The 23,261-nt window shown below is 39.6% G+C and overlaps 1 protein-coding gene across 1 annotated transcript in view; it reads left to right on the top strand.

Annotated features, from left to right (window-relative positions):
- The window catches only part of fstl4 (follistatin-like 4), a 185,823-nt gene extending 163,156 nt beyond the window's left edge, over nucleotides 1-22,667 (top strand). The window contains exons 10-16 of the mRNA XM_065963116.1: nucleotides 1,362-1,496; nucleotides 2,209-2,235; nucleotides 3,457-3,575; nucleotides 5,751-5,900; nucleotides 11,625-11,732; nucleotides 18,331-18,440; nucleotides 18,658-22,667. Of these exons, the coding sequence (XP_065819188.1) occupies nucleotides 1,362-1,496; nucleotides 2,209-2,235; nucleotides 3,457-3,575; nucleotides 5,751-5,900; nucleotides 11,625-11,732; nucleotides 18,331-18,440; nucleotides 18,658-19,360 (1,352 nt within the window). The 3' untranslated portion in view covers nucleotides 19,361-22,667. The remainder of the gene's footprint in view (nucleotides 1-1,361; nucleotides 1,497-2,208; nucleotides 2,236-3,456; nucleotides 3,576-5,750; nucleotides 5,901-11,624; nucleotides 11,733-18,330; nucleotides 18,441-18,657) is intronic.
- Nucleotides 22,668-23,261: the final 594 nt, after the last annotated feature.

The following is a 23,261-nucleotide window of genomic DNA, read 5'->3' as shown; positions in this document are numbered from 1 at the left end:
ACTAATGCGAGAAGCTTTACATCAACTTCTGTAATTGTTATTTCACAAGTCAGTGGGCGTGAATCAGACGGCAGGGATGGTTTCCAATGTAGAAAATGAGAACAACAGGCTCTCTGGAAAGTATTACTGTTAAGTAAATATATATTCTGCAGGAGAGCAAACACCAACAGTATGAAAGCGACAATGATGGAGAGATGAGAGGCTGAGTATGAATGTAATATGTTTTATTGAAGTTCAAAAAGGCTATAGATGCTTCAAGAGAGGTACAGAAAGCAATGCAAACGTTATTTCATGTTCTTATTCAACACGGCTTGAAAGTGCACCACACGTCAGTGCACTCCACACACGCTGTTAAGTGTGTGGTGTGCTCATGGTAACGCTACGTACAGTACAAGAAGGATCAGAGTGCAGCTGTACATCACAGAGCTCCATGCTACAGCAAACATCAGAGAGTCCGCCTCTGATCATGACTTCTGTGTCTAAACATCACCTGTCACCTCCTGCCAGCATCAACACTGACACTCCAGGCAAACAATGCAGCTTTGTACTGTATGTGGGGAACAGAAGTGTGAAACAAGACTTCACTCAGTGAGACAACGTGACTATATCACAGTACAATGCTTGAAATGGGTAAGCATGCATGATAATGTTGGAGGAAAAGCAGAATATCTGTCATTAAGTTTTACAGGGCCGCAAACTATTCAGTAACAAATGTGAAGTTTCTGCAAGTTGAAAAAGTCTTGAGGTTGCGTTTGCTAAGCTAAATTACATTTTTTACCAAATCCAGTCGAAGGTACAGCCAACATAGAGACTGTTTCTTGAATGCTATGACAGTAGACTAAACTGATTGTTGCACATAAGTACAGCCATCTTAGTTAGAAAAAGAAATGCAATGATTCTCCTCAACTCAGTGATGTCATCCAACCCGACAGATTAGAGACCTTATTGGTCCAGCGTTTACATGATTTATTTATTTCACTATGATAGAATTTGCCTGATGTTTCTCTTTTTAATTAATGACACAAGATTAACCAACTTTGACAATATGTAGTCTATCATGTATGATAGACCTCTGAGTGACACTGCATTTCTTTCTCAGAGGTTTACAGTACGTCAGCCTGGTCTAGATAGATTGTGTTTACCTAAAGTTGATAATAAGTCTGACTCAACCAGCTGTACTGAAGGAGTCAGAATCCAGTTTGTTGTGAGTCCTTTTATTATCAGTACATTTGGAATTTTTGCAGAAGCTCGTCAATTAGCTGTCTCAAGTGTATCTTTCATGTTATTTTCAAATAAAGCAGCATCATTAAACTGTTACAGTAGCACTTAAGTTTATTTTCTTCTGTCCTGTCTTCTTGTAGCAAACGGGAGTGAGCTCTTGATCGGCAGTGTGCGGTACGAGGACACCGGAGCCTACACCTGCATCGCCAAGAACGAGGTGGGAGTGGACGAGGATATCTCGTCTCTGTTTGTTGAAGACTCAGCCAAGAAAACTCGTAAGTAATAGTGATCCAAATTTAAAGTTAATAATGAAACGATACATTCACAAAAAATAAACCTCATCTCTGTGATAATGAGACCTAGAAATTAACTTTTTTTTTTAGCTAAAAAAGAACGACCTTCTTTATCTTCATGTTTCTGTAACATTGATCTACATGAGCATTGAGCTCTCCATTAAAACAAATATATATATTGAACAGGGCTATGGAGAAGCAATTCTAATGTCTAACCTTTACACTGTAAATATTAAGTGGAGGCCCTCTATGCTCTCTTCTGACTCTCTGTGGTGAAATGAGGCTCCGCTCAATTATCTGTGGCGAGCTCGTTACATTTCAAAGTTTAAACAATCTAATCACATATTTTATGCTTCTTTGATACCGGGTCTTTCGTTACATTGCGTCATTTTGACGAGTTAATCATCTGTACCTAGAAAGAGAATATCAGGCCACTGGATTTTAAACAGAATAATCGATGACTTGTCCTTCCTCAAGGCAAGTGGGATCTCTTGATTTAAGAGGAAATATGATCCTGTCAGAGATGCTGGCGAACGTTTTGTAGCTGTCAGATGTGTTTTGTTTGTAATGGCATGTGAGAAATCACCTCCTCTGTTATCTTGGAGGAGATGTGTCTTTTTTCTCTGTAGATAATTAATTGTTCTCCCTCTCTTTTTCTCCACCTCTTCCGATTGCTCGTTGGCTGACTCTGCAGTTGCAAATATTCTGTGGCGAGAAGAAGGTAATACATTACACTTATTAAAAGATATTTTTTTAAACATGAAGCATGGAGTAATGTTTTGCAGCTCCTCAGGTCCAGCAGCTGGATCTCAGCTCTTTTCAAAGATGTTTGCTGAGCTGCCCAGAAGAATCTCAAAGTTGTTTTCTCTCCTGCAAAAGTTAACTTCAAATCCTGCTTCCCTCTTGCACGCCCAAGGTGTTTCTCTCTTTAGCTGGTGTGGTTTTTCAAAAAAGAGTCATCAAATCATCACTTTTACCACATAATCCATAAAAGGCAAGGTGGTTCAGACTTTAGTCTGAGAAACATGGGGCGCTGATAGACTTGCGGTTATGTCATGCGCCCTATGTACAGAGACTAAGTCCTCGTTGCAACGCGGTGGGTTCAAATCCGACCTCGGCCCTTTGCTTCATGTCGTCCCCTGCTCTCTCCTCTAAGCATTTCCTGTTTCTCTTCAGCTGTTCTAATTGAAAAAATGGCACAAAAACAGTCTGAGAAACAGATCATGTCAGTGTTGATCACTGCTCAAAGGTTGATTTTGACTCATTGTGGGAGTATGTGTTAGTTTATACATACATCTGGCATCTTTGCATTTTTATGTATGTGTTTTCCTGACAGTGTGTATCAGATTGTTGAGGACTGCTCATTCTCTGGAATGTTTTCTCTGTCATATATCGAAGTGTAAATATGATGTCATAACAGCCTGGCAAATCAGTCATCATCAGCTTGATTTGCCTCTTCATGCATCTTCTTGTTTATGCATACTCCAAGCGTGTATACGAGCCCATACTTATCATCTCTGCATATGTGATGTTCCTGACAGCGTTATCAGCTCGTTCCTCATCTTAACATCAGACTGTGATCCCTGCTAACTCATCAGCAGCTGTTCATACAGTGCAGAAAAAATGTGAAATGTTTCCTCATACAGACGGAGCCTTTCATTTGATCCCTCTCGCTACGGTATGTTGAGAACATATTGCTGACTGAGCCCTTTGTAGGCATTGTCAGAATGGCTGTCAGCTACACGCTGTCCACTCCCACTAATGTGATAAAATGCTAACAGCATTCCTGCTGTTTCTCTTCCAGCCAGGGAAATGGAAATGCCCATCACATATGTCAGATAAGATGAAGAGAGGGACATTTCGGCTGTTTGCAATTTGTTTCTGTTGTTTGCTTTCAAGAATGTCAGTCAATATTTTCCTGTCTTCCTGTCTTGTCTTCAAGGTTTGAGTGTGGGAAACATGTTCTACGTGTTTTCTGATGAAGGCATCACTGTTCTGCAGCCCAGCGAATGTGAGATACACAGACACATGAAGCGGACGGAGAGGATTGTTGCTACCTATGTGAGTGGATATAAAGTCTTTGTTTTGGCTAAATTATTGCAGTAGATTCAATATAAATAGAACTTTTTCTGTGCACTAAATACAAATAAATAGTATAGTTAATATCAACTTCAACTTTATTGTCCCCAAGAAGAAATTTGTTTCGCAGCCAGGTGAGAAAAATATGAAAAAATAACATCTAGAACACAGGCAAATATACTCAGACAATAGAAACAACAAACACTGTGAACGACATTAAAAACATTTAACGAGTTCATCAGGTAACAACAGGAAACTGAGAATGTATAAAAACGTCCATAAAACCATCATCAAAACCAGAATAACAAAACACATTATCCGTCATCAGTCATCATTGGACAGTAATACATAATAATACTGGGTGTTTATAATATAATGGAAGTTATTAAAATCACAGCTCAGACATTAAGATATATCACAGAGTCCTTTCTTTTCTTCGATCAGTCGGTCAGTCTGTCTGTCTTTAGTTCGAGTGTTTGGGCTAATCGGCACCTAAATGATGACCATCCTTCCTTACTCCCTCCCCTCTCTGATGTCAGTGTGGGCTCTTCTCCTCACTTATTGTAATGGGATTACTCATGTCTATTAGTCAACAGCTCTCTCACCGGTACACTGTCCGTAGTTTATCCCAAAGACCCTGAGGCTTTTAATCCACTGGAGAACATCCCTCTTTCAGAGCAATGGGCTTTAGATGGTAAAAGTTGCTTGTTTCTTCTGAGGGATTTGGGTTTTACAGGACCCTGTAATTGTATTAGAGATCAATACAAACTCAATAAGCCATGTGTTAGCCGGTTCCTGCTGTAAACAGCACTTTCTCCACTTTGGGGAGGTGGGGAGGAGGTGGTAACTCTTGAAACACAACATTTGTGTTTGTGTGTGTGTGTGTGTGTGTAAGAGTGAGTAAGTGCACAAACGTCTTGTCAGCAAAGACTGCGGGCTACAGGGCCTGTGGGGGCGATATGATACTTGGATAAGTTGTGATATATGTATGTGTTGATATTTCATATGAAACTGATATGAAGGCTGATTTCTAACAGAGGGGGGGGGCTGTTTTCTAGTGGAAATTTTAATAAAGATAATAATTAGTAGACTCAATTAAAGTGGTATTTCTGGAAGGCAGCAGCAAACACACTTACACGCAGCTACAGGCAGTGAGTGAGAGAAACAAATCTACCTACAGGAACAATAAAGTCCCCTGAACCTGAACCTGAGGCTGAAGTTAAATCAATACTTCAACTTTGCTCTTTGCCACTTGCTTTCATTATCTTGAATTGAATGTATTTATTTTTTCACTGTTGCAATACTGCTATTTTAACTTGTTTGTTTGTTTTTTCTAACCATCTAAATGTTGTTTGTCTCATGTTAGATTTTGTAATAAATGTGTTTTTAACCCGAGTAGGTGATTAACAGAAAACAATAACTAACATTTGCGATCATTGATTATTTCTATAGACATATTTGCAGGCTTTAGTTCCTCTAGAACAAGACATCAATGAAAAACATAACATTTTAGGTTCAGGAAATGTTGCAATTTCTACTTGTTTCCGACATTTTAAGGACTTAACATGAGATTTAATAAATAATTAACAGATATTCATAATTAATAGAACCAATAGCTGCAGGTTTAGTTATCTTCTTACCGGACAAAGCAACTTTACACACTGAGTATTTATACATCAAACAGGGTCTTGAGGCAAGGCCACAGTGTGAAATGGTACCTGCTGGATTTAAAGTAAATAGCTAAGAGACCTTATTTGTTGTCATCCATTCTCTCTCCTCAAACATTTCCAGTCAGTTAAACGCATAATTGTCCCTGAATGATCTTTTAAAAAAGAATGAATTAGATGAGACAACATTTAAAGTCAGGTTAAACACAACTCTGAATCACTCATTCTGCTTGTTTTCACTTACAGTTTGCATTGAATAATTATTCAACAAGATTGTTTTAAAAAAATTCAATTATATTCCATTCATCACATCATGAATCTTCAACTTTAAAGTTATTACTGGTGAGGGGTGATGGGGTGAAAATGCCTCCCTCTGCTAACCCACAGTATGATACACCAGGGAGTCATGCCAACCTTTTCCTCCCTCCTCTTCTCCCCTCACTCCTTCTCCTCCCATAATCCTCTCTGTTCTCTGTTGGGTTCTTCGCAGGAGGAGATGTGCCCTAAAGGTGAGGGGGTGTCACCTCAGCACTGCGTGTGGTCCTCAGCAGTCAACATCAGAGAAAAGTACATCTACGTGACACAGCCCCTCCTGAGCCGACTGCTGGTTGTCGATATCCAGGCGCAGAAGGTGGTGCAGGTGGGTGGAGCCGGTGTAAGGCTGATGTTGGGAAACATCAAAGTGTGTGGAACATCACTGACAGTATTCATCTATGAGTTAGTGACTGACATTATATGGCTTCTGAAGAAACATTTTGCATATTGATAAAGTTTTAACGAAAGTTCATCCGTCTGAATAATGTTCAAGGAGAAAGTTCACTTTAAACAGATGTGAGGAAAAGTTTTCTTTTTCCATTACTGTTAAGTGAGTTCAATCTCGAGTGTTTATTCTCTTAGAGATGTGTGATTGATCGATCCAGTCGTCTGTACGGGCTCAAATTTTTACAGATCCTTTATTTTGGTTTATTCCTCAACCATTCAGTGTTGCAGCACTCCTCTCCTGTCTAACCCCCAAGGCTTCACAGCTGTAGTATTACCTTCTCCATGTCAGTGAAAATGACAGTGTGTTGAAGAATGATTCCAGCACACCAGGATAGATCTCTGCAGGTTGGCAAAATGAATTCATTGGCAAAACTCATCATAAACAATGATCAGCAAATAAAACATTCTGTTGGCAGCTTCTCATATTTGCCAGCATCAGCCGTTTCTGCTGGAACCTGGATGTTACTTTATTGGAGTTTGGGGTGACCTTTATTGGCTTTGTTTTAGTCTCCAATGGATTTAGGAAGCTCACTCTATTGCAGCTTAGGCCAAACAGCTTGTTCAAGATTAAATGGTTTCACTTGTTGTGGTTACGCTTCATGATTTATGATGGCAAAACATATTCTATATAAAATCTGACCTATTATTGGGCAGCTTTACTACACTAACATGTATAACTGGGAATGGTAGAAAAAAAGCTTGATTCATTTAAACTTTAATCACATACAAAATTAAGACAACAGAATTTAGAGAGTAGAAATGTATGCAGCCAACATTTGGATGATTGTGTGTTTAGCACAACTCACCAGGCTATACCAGCGTGGTTAAGTTGTGTCGAATACACCAGCAACGTAAGAAGACCACATGCAAGGTAAAATAAATCAAATACACCTCAAGCGCTAGAAACAATATGGTGCCCAGGTGGGTACTGGCTGACTCGCCATTCATCTTGGCTGTAACGGCTGTTTAGAGACTGAATCCCTCAGGGGTTTTTCCCAGGGTCAACATCATTTATACCGCGGCTCAGGATGAGAGGAAATAGGCCTAACTCAAGGAGGAGAAGGAGGCGAGTGAGGAGAAGGGATATAAGTGAAAGTCTGAGTAGGGAGAATGAGACAGTGAGCAGGTAGAAAAGTCATTTTAAACCTGACCAACTTGACCTTGGTGTCAGTTTAAAGTAACAGGAAACTGAAGGCTAGATAATGATACACACTGAGACAAGTCTGAAAATCAGTTTAATGGATTACCCCATGTATTTTAACAGACTCAATAGTACTCACAGTATAAAGTTCAACCAATACTTATTACTGTAGATTAGATTACTTTAGAAAAAAAACAGTAAGAATGGGATTTGAGAAAATAAAAGGAAGAACCCACACAAGATGTTCTCCCAACTAGAAGTGTGCAATAAGATGATCTTAGATTGTGAAAGATTAGAATGTGTTGATGATCTGCCAAAGCAGAGTGACCATAGTATCAGGCTACAGTGTTCATTCTATCTGATTCAGTTCTATGCTCCCACACAGACGCGTCTCCCCCTCCCTTTTTGCCTTGCAGCAGAGCGAGATTTATGACTGAAAATGAAAACGAATTGAAGAGTAGTATGTAAAAATAAATCCCTCTCAGTTATATGGAACTGCCTGAGATGTTTGCACAGTTAAGGTTTTAACTTTCTATGGCGACACAACAAACCTTTTTAACGACCAAGAGACGTCATCCTAAATAGTCTGCTGAGAGTCAAACAGTCAGCAATGGGGGATATGATCCTGTTGTCTAAACTGCTGGTGTTTTTAGCTCTCTCTTGGTTTTTACAAGTTTCTAACAAGCCTCTCCACTCATAGCTAACCTGTTGTGATAACGGGATTGAGAATGAAACAACGTCATAAAATGGAGAGAGGCGATAATATCAGTGAGGTCCGGACCTCGGTTGTTCAGAAAAATATTGTGAACAGTACAATCATTTATTTCCATGCATGCTGCTTGAAGTGTTTTCAGCCAGCAGCTCTTTCTCCTCTTGTTCAGTGTGCAGCAGGCAGGTGAGAGTGAGTAACCATGGTGACTGTCTGTCTGAATTAGACTCAAGATTCAGTCAAACTTACTATGACCACGTGTCACAGAATAATCACATTCTGGATTGTTCTGATTATCTTTTTTTTTGTTGTTTTGTTGTTGTTGTTTGTTGTTGCGAAAGTTAGTCCAGTTACCTCATAAAAAAATAAATCCTATGAACAGAGGCTTCTTCTTCTATGAAGCTACAGTTGTAGGAATACTGCAGGGCTACAATAGAACAGAAACACAAGAACTTGTGTCCACATGTTTTTAAATGAATGCATCACTGTGTGAAAATGTACCTGATGAACACTAAAAATAGATTCAAAGACACAAAAGAGGACACAATACTAAATCATCATTTTAAAGTGGTGCAGAAAACGTTCAAAATGTGCATGGTGCCAGCCAAATATTTAATTGACATGTATTGACCAAAAGATTGTTGCTGAAGACAAAGACTTGTTTTCAAATCGGCTAAACTTACCAGTACAGTTTTTGTGCATTTAGAAAAATTATGCAGGGAAACATTTGGTTGAACTGGTCAATAACTTGCCTCTCTCTCGCTCTCTCTCTCTCTCTCTCTCTCTCTCTCTCTCTCTCTCTCTCTCTCTCTCTCTCTCCCTCTCTCCCTCTCTCTCTTGAAGACCCTGTCTGGCCTCAGGGAGCTGGAGGTTAATGCATCCTTCCCTTTCCTTTTTCTTCTCTTTCTTTTTTAGCTCAAAGCTTTTGGTTCTTCAAAGACATTTGTAGCTGCCTTTCAACAATGGCCTTTAGAAAAATAGGGAAGATGGCAGGCTGCAATAAATGCACTTATACACCTGACAGAAGGAAAGAACAAACAAAATACCTTAAATTTTTTTTTAAGTGAAGTCAGAGAGCTGCATTATTGTCACGAGAGGCCACCAAACCCAGTGATCAAAGGAAGGTCTGTTAAGGACAGTTCCAAACACTGATTATGTCTGAATAATAGAGAGCAAGACAATTACTGTTTTTAAATTCAGCCAACTTATTTGTCTTCAGTCACATTTGGACTGTAAAAATGAAGTCCTTGTCAAAGGAGGTTTGATACTTGATACATTTGAGGAGATTTTCAACCAAATCAACATTTGACAGTAACAAAAATCCAAGTTTCATAAATAGTTGCTGCATCTCGAAAACAAATGAGAAATGTACAAAAGTTTAAATTTAGAATCTGAAATTCTAGAAAAGCAGACACTGCTGATTGTGAACATTATCACATGATTTATCTCCATTATTATGATCGCATGCGTTTGCTCCCAATGGTGGAACGTTTCTTCTACACATTACAACTCCGTCATACTTTTGTGTCACCGTCAGTATTCTTGCACAACCATGATCTCCAGAAGACAAAAGATTAAAAGGCTTAAAATATTAAGAGAAAAATATAAAGAGCAAATCACAAAAAAATGAAGGCTTTCATGGATTTTAAAGTCATTGCACACAGAGACATTACTCCTTTTTCATCTTTTCCAACAAAGGGATCTAACCTTGACTGGGATGCATCAGACTCCTGTTAGCTCAGCCTCCCTTTGGATCTGAAGAAAAACTGCACACCAGCTAATTAAAAAGAAAGCCAGATGGCAAAGACCTCTGGTTTTGTTGTCACTTTGGTGGTCTCTTTTATGCCGCAGTAAATAGGAGGACGGAGGTCTGCAGTTGTCATTGAGGTTTCTGATCAACTTTTCTTGTTGCTCCACTAAAATAGCTTCTTGTTGCTTTAAAGTAGTTAAGTTCCTTGGAACAAAATTATATTCCAGTTGCCTGAATGATAAACATGACTCATGTGTATTTCGAAAAGTATTTATTTCCTTTAATTTTTATTATTAATTTGTTTTTTGAGTTTTTTTAAAGCCTTTTTTTGGAGAAACAGGACAGTAGATAGAGTAGGAAATCAGGGAGAGAGATTAAGGAATTACATTCTGGAAAGGAGCTACAGGTCAGATTTGAACCTGGGCCGCCCACTTCAAAGACAACAGCCTCATGGGGTGTGCAAACTAAATACTAGGCCACTGGTGCTCTGGCTTATGTGTATTTTAAATTCAATTTTTGTAAGAAATACTTTGAGGTTTCTCTTCTGGACCCTGTCATCTGAATATTGCATTCTATAATGTGACATCTATTTATTTGGGGATTTTTCCGACTGTAATTTTAACGATCACTGCCTGGTCTAACAGTTAAGATCTGTTTCTGCAACAAGCAACAACAAACACTCCTAAAACATAAAATGTCAAAACTTGATCAGCTTAAAAAAAAGTAAATATTAATATCACCTTTATTATAAGTTCCTTGAATTCCAACAGTTCCAGTGTGTTTGGAGTTAAAAACAAAAAATCAATTCCATTGCCTCCTAGTCAGCTGCATTGAGGTCTGACCTCAGTTTTACCTCTGCTCCCATCATGTAGAAAGCTAAACACACACAAAGACAAACTCACACTTGCAGTCTCTACATACTGTACAAACACACATGCTGAGCTGGCACTGGGCTGACCAGTGCAGAGCAGAGGGCTGGACCTCCCATTACTGAACACAGAGCCTGTGGACTCGCTCCACTGGTGAGGGTGTCAGCAGCTCTCTGTCCACCCAGCCAGAAGCAGGGTAATGGATTGTTTTATCCTTTGTTGTTGACATTGCAGCAGGCCTGAGGTTGAGTACACCCCACCCCCACGTCTCTCTTTTCACTGTCTGACTGATATCTTCTTGCTTTTTATTTTCACTGTCACATTATAAGCAAGATATTTTATATTATTTCTGGGCTTTTAACTGATGAGAGTCATGATATCACTGCAGCATCTCAAACTCTATCCATTTTTGGCATTCACAGCTGATTTGCAAATCAGGTGTAATAAAAAATTGTTGGGGGGTTGTTATGGCCAAGCTGCTGCTTGCACCCCAACAACCAAACTTAAAAAAAGATTACTTGAAGAAATTGGCTCGGACAAATTTAACACCCTTGTACCCAGACATGAGGATAGAAGAGGACTGTCATTTGAGGGATCATTTGCTTACTGGGGAGGGTTGACCAACCAGGACTTTATCATTTGTCTTCCTGCTACCAGGCCTTGATATTAAGGTGTATTATCATTCAGGCCAATAGCCTGACCAATAATTGATTGATGGGGCTTTAATACATGGTTGAAAAAGATACATGATTGATTTGCTGATGTTTGTTGTTGTTATTTTTTTTACATTACAAACAGTGTTGATATCTTTAAATAGGTTTGTTGTGATTTTTGACCAACTTACGTTTCCCTCTAGTTCATTTGTAAAATAACTCAATCTAAATGATTGTTCTAAATGTTCTTATTTTGTTCATGCTCATTGTTTTTGAGATGTTTTGCTTTGACAAAGTTTGTTGTTGTTATGACTGTCTAACTTGAAGTTTCTAAATGTAGTATGCTAGCCAAGTATTTGACCTTTTTACACTAATATAAGGTGATCTTTTGTAACTTTTCAGCACCATGGACAGAGCACTAAATATTAAGCTGTATAACATTCAATATGATCTTTTCTCTACTTTTTTCATCTCTTTTAGGCAGTAGCAACGGATCCTTTTCCAGTAAAGATGCTCTACGACAAGTCACATGACCAGGTGTGGGTGCTAACATGGGGGGATATGGACAGAACTCATCCAACACTTCAGGTGAGTGTGTGTGGTATTTTGGGATAAAATGCTCTCTTGGGTTATATATCAGTTTAGATTATGTGTAGTTCATTGTAGAGGTTCCTCTGCAGAGAAAAGCAAAATGTCTTAAAGGTCTGTGTCCATTAACAGCGCTTTGTGCACTGGCAGCGCTCACGACCTCACTTTCAGAGCACTTTTCACCGGTGCTTATTGTTGCTAGGTTACCAAAGTTAACTTCTGCTTCCCTCAGAAGTGTCCATTAGGTCTTTCTTAGAACGCTCTGTGTGCTTTATATTTGCTTTTATTCAAGGAAACATCACAAAGAAAACATGTAAAGGATTCCTGTACTGGCATCAGAAGCAGCTCTAGACCTGGAGATTGGACCACTCAGAATAGCTTCTTCTCCGCCTTTGTTGTTTACAAAGCTGATATCAGATGTCTTGAAGTTGACGAGCACAGAAGTGTTCCAAAAGTTGAACTATTTTCAAATGAAAGCAAAAAACACCTGACGCCATGGGCATGTTTTAGCTCAGGACATTCAATGCTGAAAACGTTGAACTTCATTGGTTTTGTATGCCGTCAACGGACACAGGCCCTGAAGCTGCACTAGACAGCAAAACAGCTAAAAGACAATTCATGAGCTGCTTGGAATGCTTGTTTGCTACTTTTACAGACACTTTGGTATTTTATTTGATATTTTTTGTGTCATCTCTTCTTTTACTCTGAAAGGCCTAACTGACATATCCGCCAGAAAAATCCCCAGCTAGGAAAGTTTCTCTCTGTTGCAGTCATGATTGTATTCAAAGCTGTAGATTACTGTACATAAAAACAAGCCTAAGGCAGCTTTACAAGCAGAAAACTGTCCATCTGTATTATTGTGGTATATCTAAACTGCCCTACACAGACCTTTACCGTTTGTGAACATGTAAACTCTGATGAGCGATTGTCTTCCTGGAAGAGTATAATCTATATAAGCAGTACAAAGTTAAACATGCGAGGAAAACAAGCGTAACATAACTAATTGAGCTCCTTAGTGTACCTCCGTCCCTTTCTACATGATAAGTATTAATCTGACAACGTCTAATCTATAAATGCTTTAGCGCATTTACCAAGCCAGCAAAAACAGCAATTCACAGCTGCAGCACAGTCTGCTGGTGCCTGGTGTCCCTTTAGACCACTGGGTTTGGAGGCTTCACAAATGAGAAATGATCACAGGTGTGGTTGTATTTAATCCACCTCGGGGGATTGGGTGAGGAGAGGGGAGGATGGGGAGGATGCAGGGTTGAGGAGGTGAAGGGGAGGAGAGAGGGGAACCAAGCTGGTGCCCATGAGAGAGGTATGATGCTGTTTTTAAAGGGACAGTATTTATGTGTGTGTTTTTGTCTCAACACTGCCTCGAGAAACACCACCAAGGGATCCCACTGCAATCTCTGTAATAGACACAAACATGTTTATTGTTCTGCTTTGTCCCATTGGAGGGAATGATCCCTTTACAATCAAGTGAGATGTTGTTTTCAGTTCTTACTGATGATAATATGCTGGATCTATTCATTACACAGAGTGCAGGGATGGAGGCTCTCAAATGTATGTTGCTTTCTTTAGAGGTTCTTTGGAGTATATTAACTCATTGCATACATTTGTTGGCGCTGTTTGCCTTGGTGTTTTAAACACTAGAGGTTTAAAAAACACTGGAAAGCAGAGTCAACAAAATCCTTCTAACTACAGTATGTATTTTTGACCCTGCACACATAATACAGACATTTAATACAGATTGGACCTTATTTTATCAATCTGTAATCAAATTATTTTCATCTTAGTTTCTTTTACTAGTTACTTTTCTATCAAGTTTGAAATAGGTTTCTTTGAGATCTAATGTGTTTTACAAATATTATGCAATTTATTCCATAAACCAATCATGCCACATGACAACTACTGAGCTATTTACACCGAGCAAAAGCACCCATTGCTGATGAATATTGACAGTTGCAATAGTTAAGTGTTGCCTGATTCTGTCTCAGATGACATGAACATACTGTTAATGTCAGCATTGAACTTATCATGACAAAGATGTCCTTCAAAATAAAAGATGTCAACCAAATATGATCTGCTAATCCACACCTCCACAGTCATTTTAAACAAGCTTTGTAGTATTTATGAACATTGATTTTACACTCAGACTTTTGTGAATACTGCATGAGACTTTCAGCTTAAATACCACAAATGTACATGTATTATTTTAAGACTTGTTTTCAAAGGCTTTAAATAAATATAACCATAAATCAGTGTCTTTGGAGGTGTTAAAAATACCCTCCATATTTTAAGTTGTTCTATCAAACATGCCAGATAAAAAAAAATACACATATTTAACTGTGAGGATGGATTATTTATAAATTAAGGTGTCTCTATGTTCTGGCAACAAAAAAATGAGTAAAGACATTCTACCCTCTGTGTGGGGGTTTTAACAACCTTCAACAGGTTTGTAAATTCTGCATGGGCATGTAGTGTGTGTGTGTGTGTGTGTGTGTGTGTGTGTGTGCGTGTGTAAGCATACAAGTCCCTCTTTGTGCAGCATTCCTTTACCGAGCGTAGGTGTGCTAGCAGGGGATTTATGTCTGTGTATTTGGGACAGTACATTGCACACTCTGGGTGTCTGCTGGAGTCATTTTTAAACTTCTATGAGACTTTTACTCTCAAATAAAGCAGAACATTCAGTGAAAACCCTTCTTTTTCTTACAGACAAAACAATTCTCTACTTGTGTAATTCTAAACAGAGTTCATGGAGCATGCTTTGTGTAACATGGCTCTCTTTGAGGCTCCTGCCTGAATCGCAGAAAACACATTTTGATATTTTTCATCTTATTAATGTCCTCCTATCTCTGCAGTGGTTGAGGAGTAATGGAAAATTAGAGAACAGGGCATGAATCACTCAAAAATGCAATTGCAGGGAAAATGCATAATGGATTAGTGCCCACGTGGATCACACCACAAATAAATGGTCTGATAATGTCATTATCATTTGGACTGAAAGGTAATTGACCTGTTCAGCAGCAGCCGGTCACTACCAGAGGCAGCGCTTTGCCTCAGCGGATCATACATGTGCATGAGTGTGGGTCTGTGTGTGTTCGCATGCTAATTGAAACGCTCAGGATGTGTAAACGTACTTGTAGGATTGTGGGAATGTGTGTGTGTGTGTGTGGTAATTTAAAGCAGCCAACTTTTGGGATGGCTCAATATCTCTGTGTAAACATCAGAGGGAGTGTGATTGTCAATTCATTAGGGAAGACAAATGGTGGATTCTCTGGCGGGCAGTGAGAGACATGGCCTTTCAGACTGTCAGTCCGCTCTGCGTCTACGTGCCAAGAAGACATTTTACTCGTGGGCACTTTGTTTTTCTCTGTGCACACACACACAGATCTTCCCATCTGTTTTCTCCCCGTTTATCTCTCTATGAGGATTGCCAAATAGATGTTTAAGACTGATTACTATTATCATAAATTAAATCATTATTACCACAGCAATTTGTCACCACAGGAAACAACACATTCAGTGAAGGCTGGCAGAATCATCTTTGTCTATTACAGTTTAGTCTTTTAAACCTTTCATAATGAAGATCTTTCATCATAAAGCCTGTTTTTCTAATTCATTTGGTCTTTTCTGTTTTATGGTCCTTTCTCTTAACTCCAAATGTATCAATGTATTTATCTAGATTAACTTTTAAACTATTCAGATGGTACTTTAAGGATAATGCACATTTGATTCATTAAACAGACAACAGTTCACCAACTTCTAACTCTGCAAGAACTAAGTAACTGATTGTTGTTGGGTTAAGGAAGAATGTGCAATTTTTCACACTTAAATGTAGCAGAAATCAAGTTTGTCCTCTGAAAATAACTCTGGGTCATGACTGTTTACAATGAGTTGGACACCCGAGTCCCGCTGTCTGAGATGTTTTGCGAGCCGTATCTACATTTACATGTGCGCCAGAGCTTTTGGGGGGTTCAGTGCCTTGCTCAAGAGCACCTCTGCAGTACTCGGGAAGTGGCCAAACATGCTACCAGACCAGCTTCCAGATTGGTCATCACTGGGACTTGAACAAGCGTCCCTCTGTTTCCAGTCCATACAGACTGAGCTACTGCCGCCCCAAAATAGTGTTTATTGCGTTTTCACGCTCCAGAAAATGCAAATGAACTTTGTGGTAACATTTAAATACATGACACAGGTAGACAGACTACAAATCTTAAGTGATTGGATGTCAACTTTTGGTTCTTGACAAGTTACAACTGTGTCAATCTAGACAATTGTGTGACATTCAAAATAATTAAATAAATGTAACCTTGGACAATAATATCTACTTATAAGCAATATATAAGCAAACATCTCTCTTTCCTCACTCTGACTTTCTTTAGCCTGCATTAATACATTTACATTGATGTCTAAGGGAATGTAACACAGAGTATCCATTTAGAATTCATGTAGGTTGTGTCTTCCTGGGTCTATTATATATATACTTAACATATATTGACACTATTTTTTTAACCGTGTAACATGTAGGACAGAATTAAAGCATTTTGTAAGATGTATTGATTTCCCTAAATGGTGTGAATGCATCAGAGTATGTGAGACACTTTCTCTCATTTCAATTCACTGTAGAAAGATGTCATTAAAAAAAAGAATAAAAAAGAAAAGCTACTCAGAGCCAAATCCCCCCCAGGTATTAGGGCAGCAAGCGAGGCCTGAGCAGAGTGGAACTCAATTGGGTCTTGTTGCTGAGTGTGTGGATATGAAATCCAAGGATGAGCGATGACAAAGGGACGCTTGTGGCATTAAGTTGAGTACACCTGCAGCCCTGGAGACCACAAAGGCTGCCTAATAATACATGAGGTATACTACACTGAACCTCATTAACTCCTGTCATTGTATTCTGCAACTATTATAATGACTTTTTTTTTCTTAAGGAGGATTCTTTTTATGTCTTGCAAGCAGTGAAGAAAAGCTGGATCTGCTTGGTTAAAAATGGATGAGATAGTGAGGAGGATCTTTTATGGAGTAGTGCAACAGTGGAGAAAGAGTAACAACTCTGCAACTCTATTTTTATTTCTTTGCATTTGATATATCTGAGAAAGGAGTGTGGCATCTGGCCCCCCACTGGGCATCAGACAGAGGGTTCAGCTTTAGCGGCATAGGAAAAGACATCAATACAGATCTACACTTAGTTCTGTCCTTTTTAAAACATTATTCTATATGTGCTCAAGCTGCATTTGCAGAGTTGTCTACACAGAGAGCGACTTCAAGAGAGAAAAGTTTCCACGGGAATATATAATGTGTAGAATCTGATGTACTGTGGATGCAGGATCATAAAGTAAACTGGTTGCCTTAAATACATGCACAGCCTGACATGTGCAAGTCCCATAAAGCGCCTCACTTGTCCTTGAGTGTGACCTAATCTTGCGGCATGCATGATGAAGCGTGCGTCATGGACAAGGCAGTGCATCAAAGCCCATCAAGAGTGTATGCACTCCCCTCTCTGCACTTTACAAACATGCTGATTCAGTGCCAGCTGTTTGACGTGAAAGATGGGCCTTTTATCGTGGTGAGTGAGACAACCATCACTGAATAAGATACGTTATCAGAGGCGTGAGGAGGGCCAGCATTCAGCCGGAGGCATATACAGTAGATGTTTATCTGTCCAGGATGTATGGGTGTGTCACCAAGCGCAGCTCCGGCTGAGATATGAGCCTTTATTCCATTCACACAAAGTAAGGAGCACTCTTTTGAAGCTAAAAGTTTGGAGGTATAACTTGGACAACATTTGGACACCAGTATGTCTGCTTCACAATTGGTACACTTGAATTGTAAACTTTTTATTGCCTTGTTGGGGGTCACCTCTGAAAAAGCTAACATTGGCATTTCTGCGCTGCAATCTCTAGCTACTGATTGGCACGTTCACCAATAATGAATTATCTCTGATAAATGTCAGATCTGACAACCAATTGCTCTTGTCCTACTGTAATCTTCAATCTTTTTTTTGTGGAAGTATACCTGAAAATGTACAACAAATATTCACTTTGTGTTGTTTTGCTGGTAATACTACTTTTTGTAATTGGAAATCACCTTCCTGATGAGAATTTCAGAATGAAGAAGTCTTCTCAGCACTGAAGTGCAGATCTTATCTTTGTTAATAACTATTTGGTTTAATTACTGATATAATATATATCCCAGATCACCTCTGTGGCAGGCAATGAGTAAGCAAACCAATAGATAGTTTCTTCATTAAAGTCAGTCCGACAGATAATTTACGGGTTTTTTCCTTTTATATATATTATTTTTTACAATTGACAGAAATCCTTTTGTAAAATTTCTGTGTTTGCAACAACGAGGATGCATGTAAAACACATTTTTACTGTGTTAGGTCAGGTATATAGTTTGTGCAGAAAAGAGCAAGAAGATAAAAGGTGTTCATTCAGATAGGAACCATAATATAAAATGTACATTTTTTGTGTTTATTGGCAGGGATATATGTTTATGTAGTAAGTATGAAGTAACTCTATCATGGTAAATATATTTTTAAATCTTTGTATTTTATTAAATATTTGCTGTTTCGTGTCACTGGTAACAGGTCATTCCTCAAGCAAGTGTGGGAGAAGTGCATCATGCCATCCGCACAACTTTTCAAAGGGTCAACGACTTCTTCATTCCTCCAACCAACCTCATCATCACTCACGTGAGGTAAGACAGCACTCACATACGCACACACACACACAACAATCTGCAACCTTTGATCTTAAAACAGGTGACCTCATTGCCTGCTCATGGCTGTCCTCATGAAGCAATCAAGAAAAGAGCAAATGAGAATGTTAATGAGACACTCGATGTGTGTTAATCACTGCCACCCCTCAAAATCTAGAAAAGCCATTAACCTTTCCTTTGAACTTTGTCGCCGTAGGTTTGCATTTGTCTTTCTCAAAAATGAACCTGCGGTGCACAAAATCGACCTGGAGACCTTCCACAGAGTCAAGACCATCAGCCTGAAGAACTACAGCTGCATCCCGCTCAGCATGGCCTACACACACCTGAGCGGCTTCTACTTCATCCAGTGCCAGAGCAAGAGCCACCTGCAAGCCCCACCCCAGCTCCTCATCGACAGTGTGACAGACGCAGTGATTGGTCCGAACCGCAATGTAACAGGGCAGCCTTTTGTATCTCCAGATGGTCGCTACATCGTGACCCCTGACCAGCAGAGATCCACGCTGGTAGTACAGACAGTGTCGTTCCAGGGGGAGCTGGGTCTGTACCATGAACTGGACCAGCCTGTAGCTGTCTCAGATTTGGCCTTCCAGCCTTCTTTCACAGAGTCAAACCAGCATGTGGTTGTGGCAACCTCAGGCTCAGGCACAGACCTTCTTTTTGCAGATCTATCCTCGGGCCACACCGAGGTTCTCCAGAGCCTTAAAGAGCCCCTGGCCCTCCAAGCCTGGCCTTGGGGAGGCCCCAACAGAGTGGTGGTGTCTGGTGGTTTGTTTGGACAGTACCTGGTGACGCCGTCAGCCGAGTCCCTCTTTGTCCTGAACGGCAAACAGAGAACGCCGCACTGCGAGGTATCAGACATCAAGAGGGGGAACACAATTGTCTGGGTGGGTGAGGTATGAGTTTAGATTAAAAAAAATAAAGAAAAATACATAGGATTTGGGTCAAAAATGGTGAAAAAGAAAAGGTAAGATCAGGCCAAATTACCAATAGTAAAGATTAATATGAACATAAGTTGTGGACTCAACCCTGGGACTGAGCAAGAGGGAAACGTGTCTTGGTTTATTTTAACAAAAGTACACTTAAAAATAGAGTAATCGAGAAAACTTAAAGAATCCCTGTTGTGATATTTCCATTGGGAGAAAGTGTCAATGCCGTTCAGTGCAACAGTGATCTATGTGCACTCTACTATACAGAATTGTACATTATTGCACTTCCTTCCATGTTATCACATCAAATAGGTACCTGAAGAGGGGTAATTACTGAACTATGAACTATGCACAATGCTCACTTTTTTTAGAGTAAAAAGCTTTCTGATTTTGTTTATCTCAACAATGTTTGTCGTTTCCACCAGTGCTGCATATACTCACCACAAACTGTCCCGTCTGTTCTGTCTGCCTTTAGTGTATGTGTGTTTTGAGTCCTTTTAACAGCTACAGACCCATCTGTTTACTCGCCTTTGTCACCGTTATTGTACTGTATCCTCCCTCTGAAAGCTTTCATTCACCTCATGCCGGCTGAGGTTGGCTTTATGCACATGTGTAATACCCTCTATTTACATTGTCTATCCAAAGAGCGCGTTTGCTCCATTAGCCGTTGACAATGGATGTTTTGGCTCCGAGAGGAGGCCTAACCAGAAATGAGCAGCACATCTTGCGGTCTCTTGCAGAGGTAAAATCTTTCCCCTGCTGTCTCTCACATTTATTTGGTACCTGCAGCACAACTGTGTGCTGCAGAGCTTGAAAATGCCACTTAGTAGATTCCCTCAGGGTAATGACTCTGAATCAGGCTGACCCACATGCTGAGGCCACGCCAAAGTGGCATCAACCGCGCTGTCTGACTGGCTGTGAGCATTTGTTCATTCTCCCAGAGAGCTGTGCTTCGAGATCAAGCTCAGAGGCAGGTAGATTTTTCTGGCAATGATCAGCATACCTTCTGAGTCTGTCTAATCCACAACAAAATATTTTCATTCTGGACAATAACTTTTTTAACACTCGGCCATCTTTTAATGAAAACAAAGGTATATTTGTTGTTTGAAAAACTTGGGAGAATGTGCCATGACGCAGTAACCGAATAAACACCAGCAACTCTTGGTCTATTAAATTAGCAGATATGTTCTCGCCGGGATTAAATCATGTTCTGTGTCATTTTCTTTAGCCATTTCCACGAACCATCGCTGTAATGGGAATCCATTAGGGGCAGGACAACGCGGCTGCTGCTCTGCAGATGTCATAACGCTCATCAGTAATTAGTTCAACCTCAGTGTCTCTTAAACATTTCTGGCCCTCGATAACAGTGCAGAGGTCTGCACATGAATACATTGCTTGCCCAAGCCCAAACACCCTTGATGACTCTTAGTTATTGAGTAATAATGGGTGCCAGTCTAGGGGCAATAGCTGAATATGTTCTCTGCCTTTTGGCCTCAAACTACACCTAACGATGATCATCTCCTAACATCCAGCCGTCATAATTACCTTTGTTCCTCCATATAATAAAATAAAGCTAGAGCTATTTTTCAATAAGCGTATTCCTATAGCAGGCATAATTGTATTCTCCTTCAATCAAATATTTCTGGTTATATAAGCCTGCTACTTATTGTAAAGCTGGATCATTTTAATTGCTTTTAATTTGTATTCATAGCAATAAAGAACATGTAAACTACTCTTTAAGTACAAATAGATGTAAAATCACAAGAAAGCTCTTGGACTCTCTGTTTGAACGAGTCAAAAGGCCTTCATTTTCAGGCCATAGTCAAATTAGAGCATTTGATTACAATTTAACCCCGACATATGAAGAGGCCTTTATATTGTCAAAATTCTGGGGGTTTTGGTAAAATCACTATCTAACTTGTTGAACTATTTTCAATCGAGCTTTTCCACCCAGAGCAAAAAAGCAGGAAGCAAAAAGTCTGCCAAGACCATTTTTGAGAACAAAATTAGCAGTCAAAATAAACTGACCAAAAAAAGGAGGACTGAAGGCCAGCTAGCAATCATGCTAGACCTCTGCTTTGATAGAGGATACATCTTTCCCACATTGGTTATCTTATCACTGAACAAATACTCACAGCCTTTAGGATGTTACAGTTGTCGACTCCTTGTTGAACCTTGTGTCAAACCCATTGATGTGACTTTAAATCTAAGTTTGATCCTGGAGGCCACAAACAGAGCAAGATGTGAAAGCCCGAATTAAGGATGTAAAAAAAATCTTTGAGGAAAGTGTTCTGCTATAAATTCAGCTAAAGTCTTAGCTAAATATATATCTGCTCATGCAACAAACAAATATACAAAACAGAAGCAGATTTGAATACGAATCACTCTCAAATGTAGTTGTGCCTGTAACTCCTCATTGCAATGCAATGTGTAGGGTAGAAACCAAGCTGTGTATGAAAAGGAAAGAAAAAGTTAACACAGAGGTGAATCAGAAATGTCATTGTTGTGTGTGATTTAGATATTTGCTGCTAATCTGCCATGAAGATCTTTTCTGGCATGAAAGATGATGATAATGTTTCTTAGACCACTGTTGCACTGAGGAGAGAAAGATAATACTTAATATATATTTATGTTTATTGGATGGACATTTGCTAATTGGTAGCCCAGTTTTCTCACTGCATCAATGAAAATATCAAGCTCTGATGCTTCTTAAAGTCACTATCCTATCCAAAGCCACGCCCGAAAGTGAGTAATCTGTCCAAGACATGCATGTGATGAAATAGATCTTCAAAAAACGAATATCTACCACCTCTCAGTGATCACTCACTGTCACGTATGGTTCACAGTTACTAGTGAAAAAGTCACTTTTCTGCCCTCTCATTATCACATCTGTCAGCTTATCTCTTCAGGTCAATTCAGCAGTATCGCATTGCTACTAGAGCCAAGGAGAGCAAAGAACAAAGAGACTGTACCTGCAACCTGATGATACAACTACATTATTGACTAGCTCATGTTGTTTGTTTGGATCTACCTTCAGAGTCACATGCCTCTCTCCATACCTCTCCTTTAACCCTGACAGTAAGGGGCTGCAGAGCTGATCCGCTTGGTGTGATAGACATTTCTAGAACCACTGTTGTAGATAACATTGTTCATGTTTAGAACACGTTCAGACATGACAACTGACTGTACAGTTTTCTTTATGCATTTTGTGTGTTCTGGTTTATGAGGGAATTGTTTTGTAATAAAAAAAAAATCGAATTAAATATATTGTAAAAACCAATGGTTGCCTTATGTCTTTGATTGCTACACACTTTTAGTTTGATGACCACAGGACATATACATGCACAAAATACCACTTTTGTCTTTGCTTTGAAAAACAATAATAGCCCTCTGAAGTAACTCTTCACATGTCTTCACAAAATGAGAAGTCCACAAATACGAAGGTTTTCATGCAACTGTACAAAGTCATACCCCAGTTTTGCAATATTATACTGTACACAGAGCTGCTGTAAAAAAAATACAATTGAGATAGGTGTTATAAATTCAAAGCTGCACGGTGGTACGGTGGTTGGAGCTGTTGTCTCACAACGAGTAGGGTTCATAGTTCGTATCCCCGCCAACAGGGCCTCTCTGTAAAGAGTTGGCATGTGCATGCGTCCCTCCAGCTTTTACCCACAGTGCAAAGACATAGTCGTTAGGCTAATTGATGACTCTAAAAGGTGTGAATGTGAGTGTGGCTTGTTGTCTGTCTCTATTTGTCAGCCCTGTAATTTACTGGCAAAAAGTCCAGTACCCCGCCTCTCGCCCAATGACAGCTGGGATCAGCTCCAGCCTCCCTGCGTGCCCAAACCGGAAAAGTGGTTTAGATAACGGA

The sequence above is a fragment of the Labrus bergylta genome, chromosome 14, assembly GCF_963930695.1.
Source record: "Labrus bergylta chromosome 14, fLabBer1.1, whole genome shotgun sequence".
NCBI classification, from domain to species: domain Eukaryota; kingdom Metazoa; phylum Chordata; class Actinopteri; order Labriformes; family Labridae; genus Labrus; species Labrus bergylta.
Note: the sequence above shows the minus strand (reverse complement) of the source record. Positions and strands in the feature narration are given on the sequence as shown.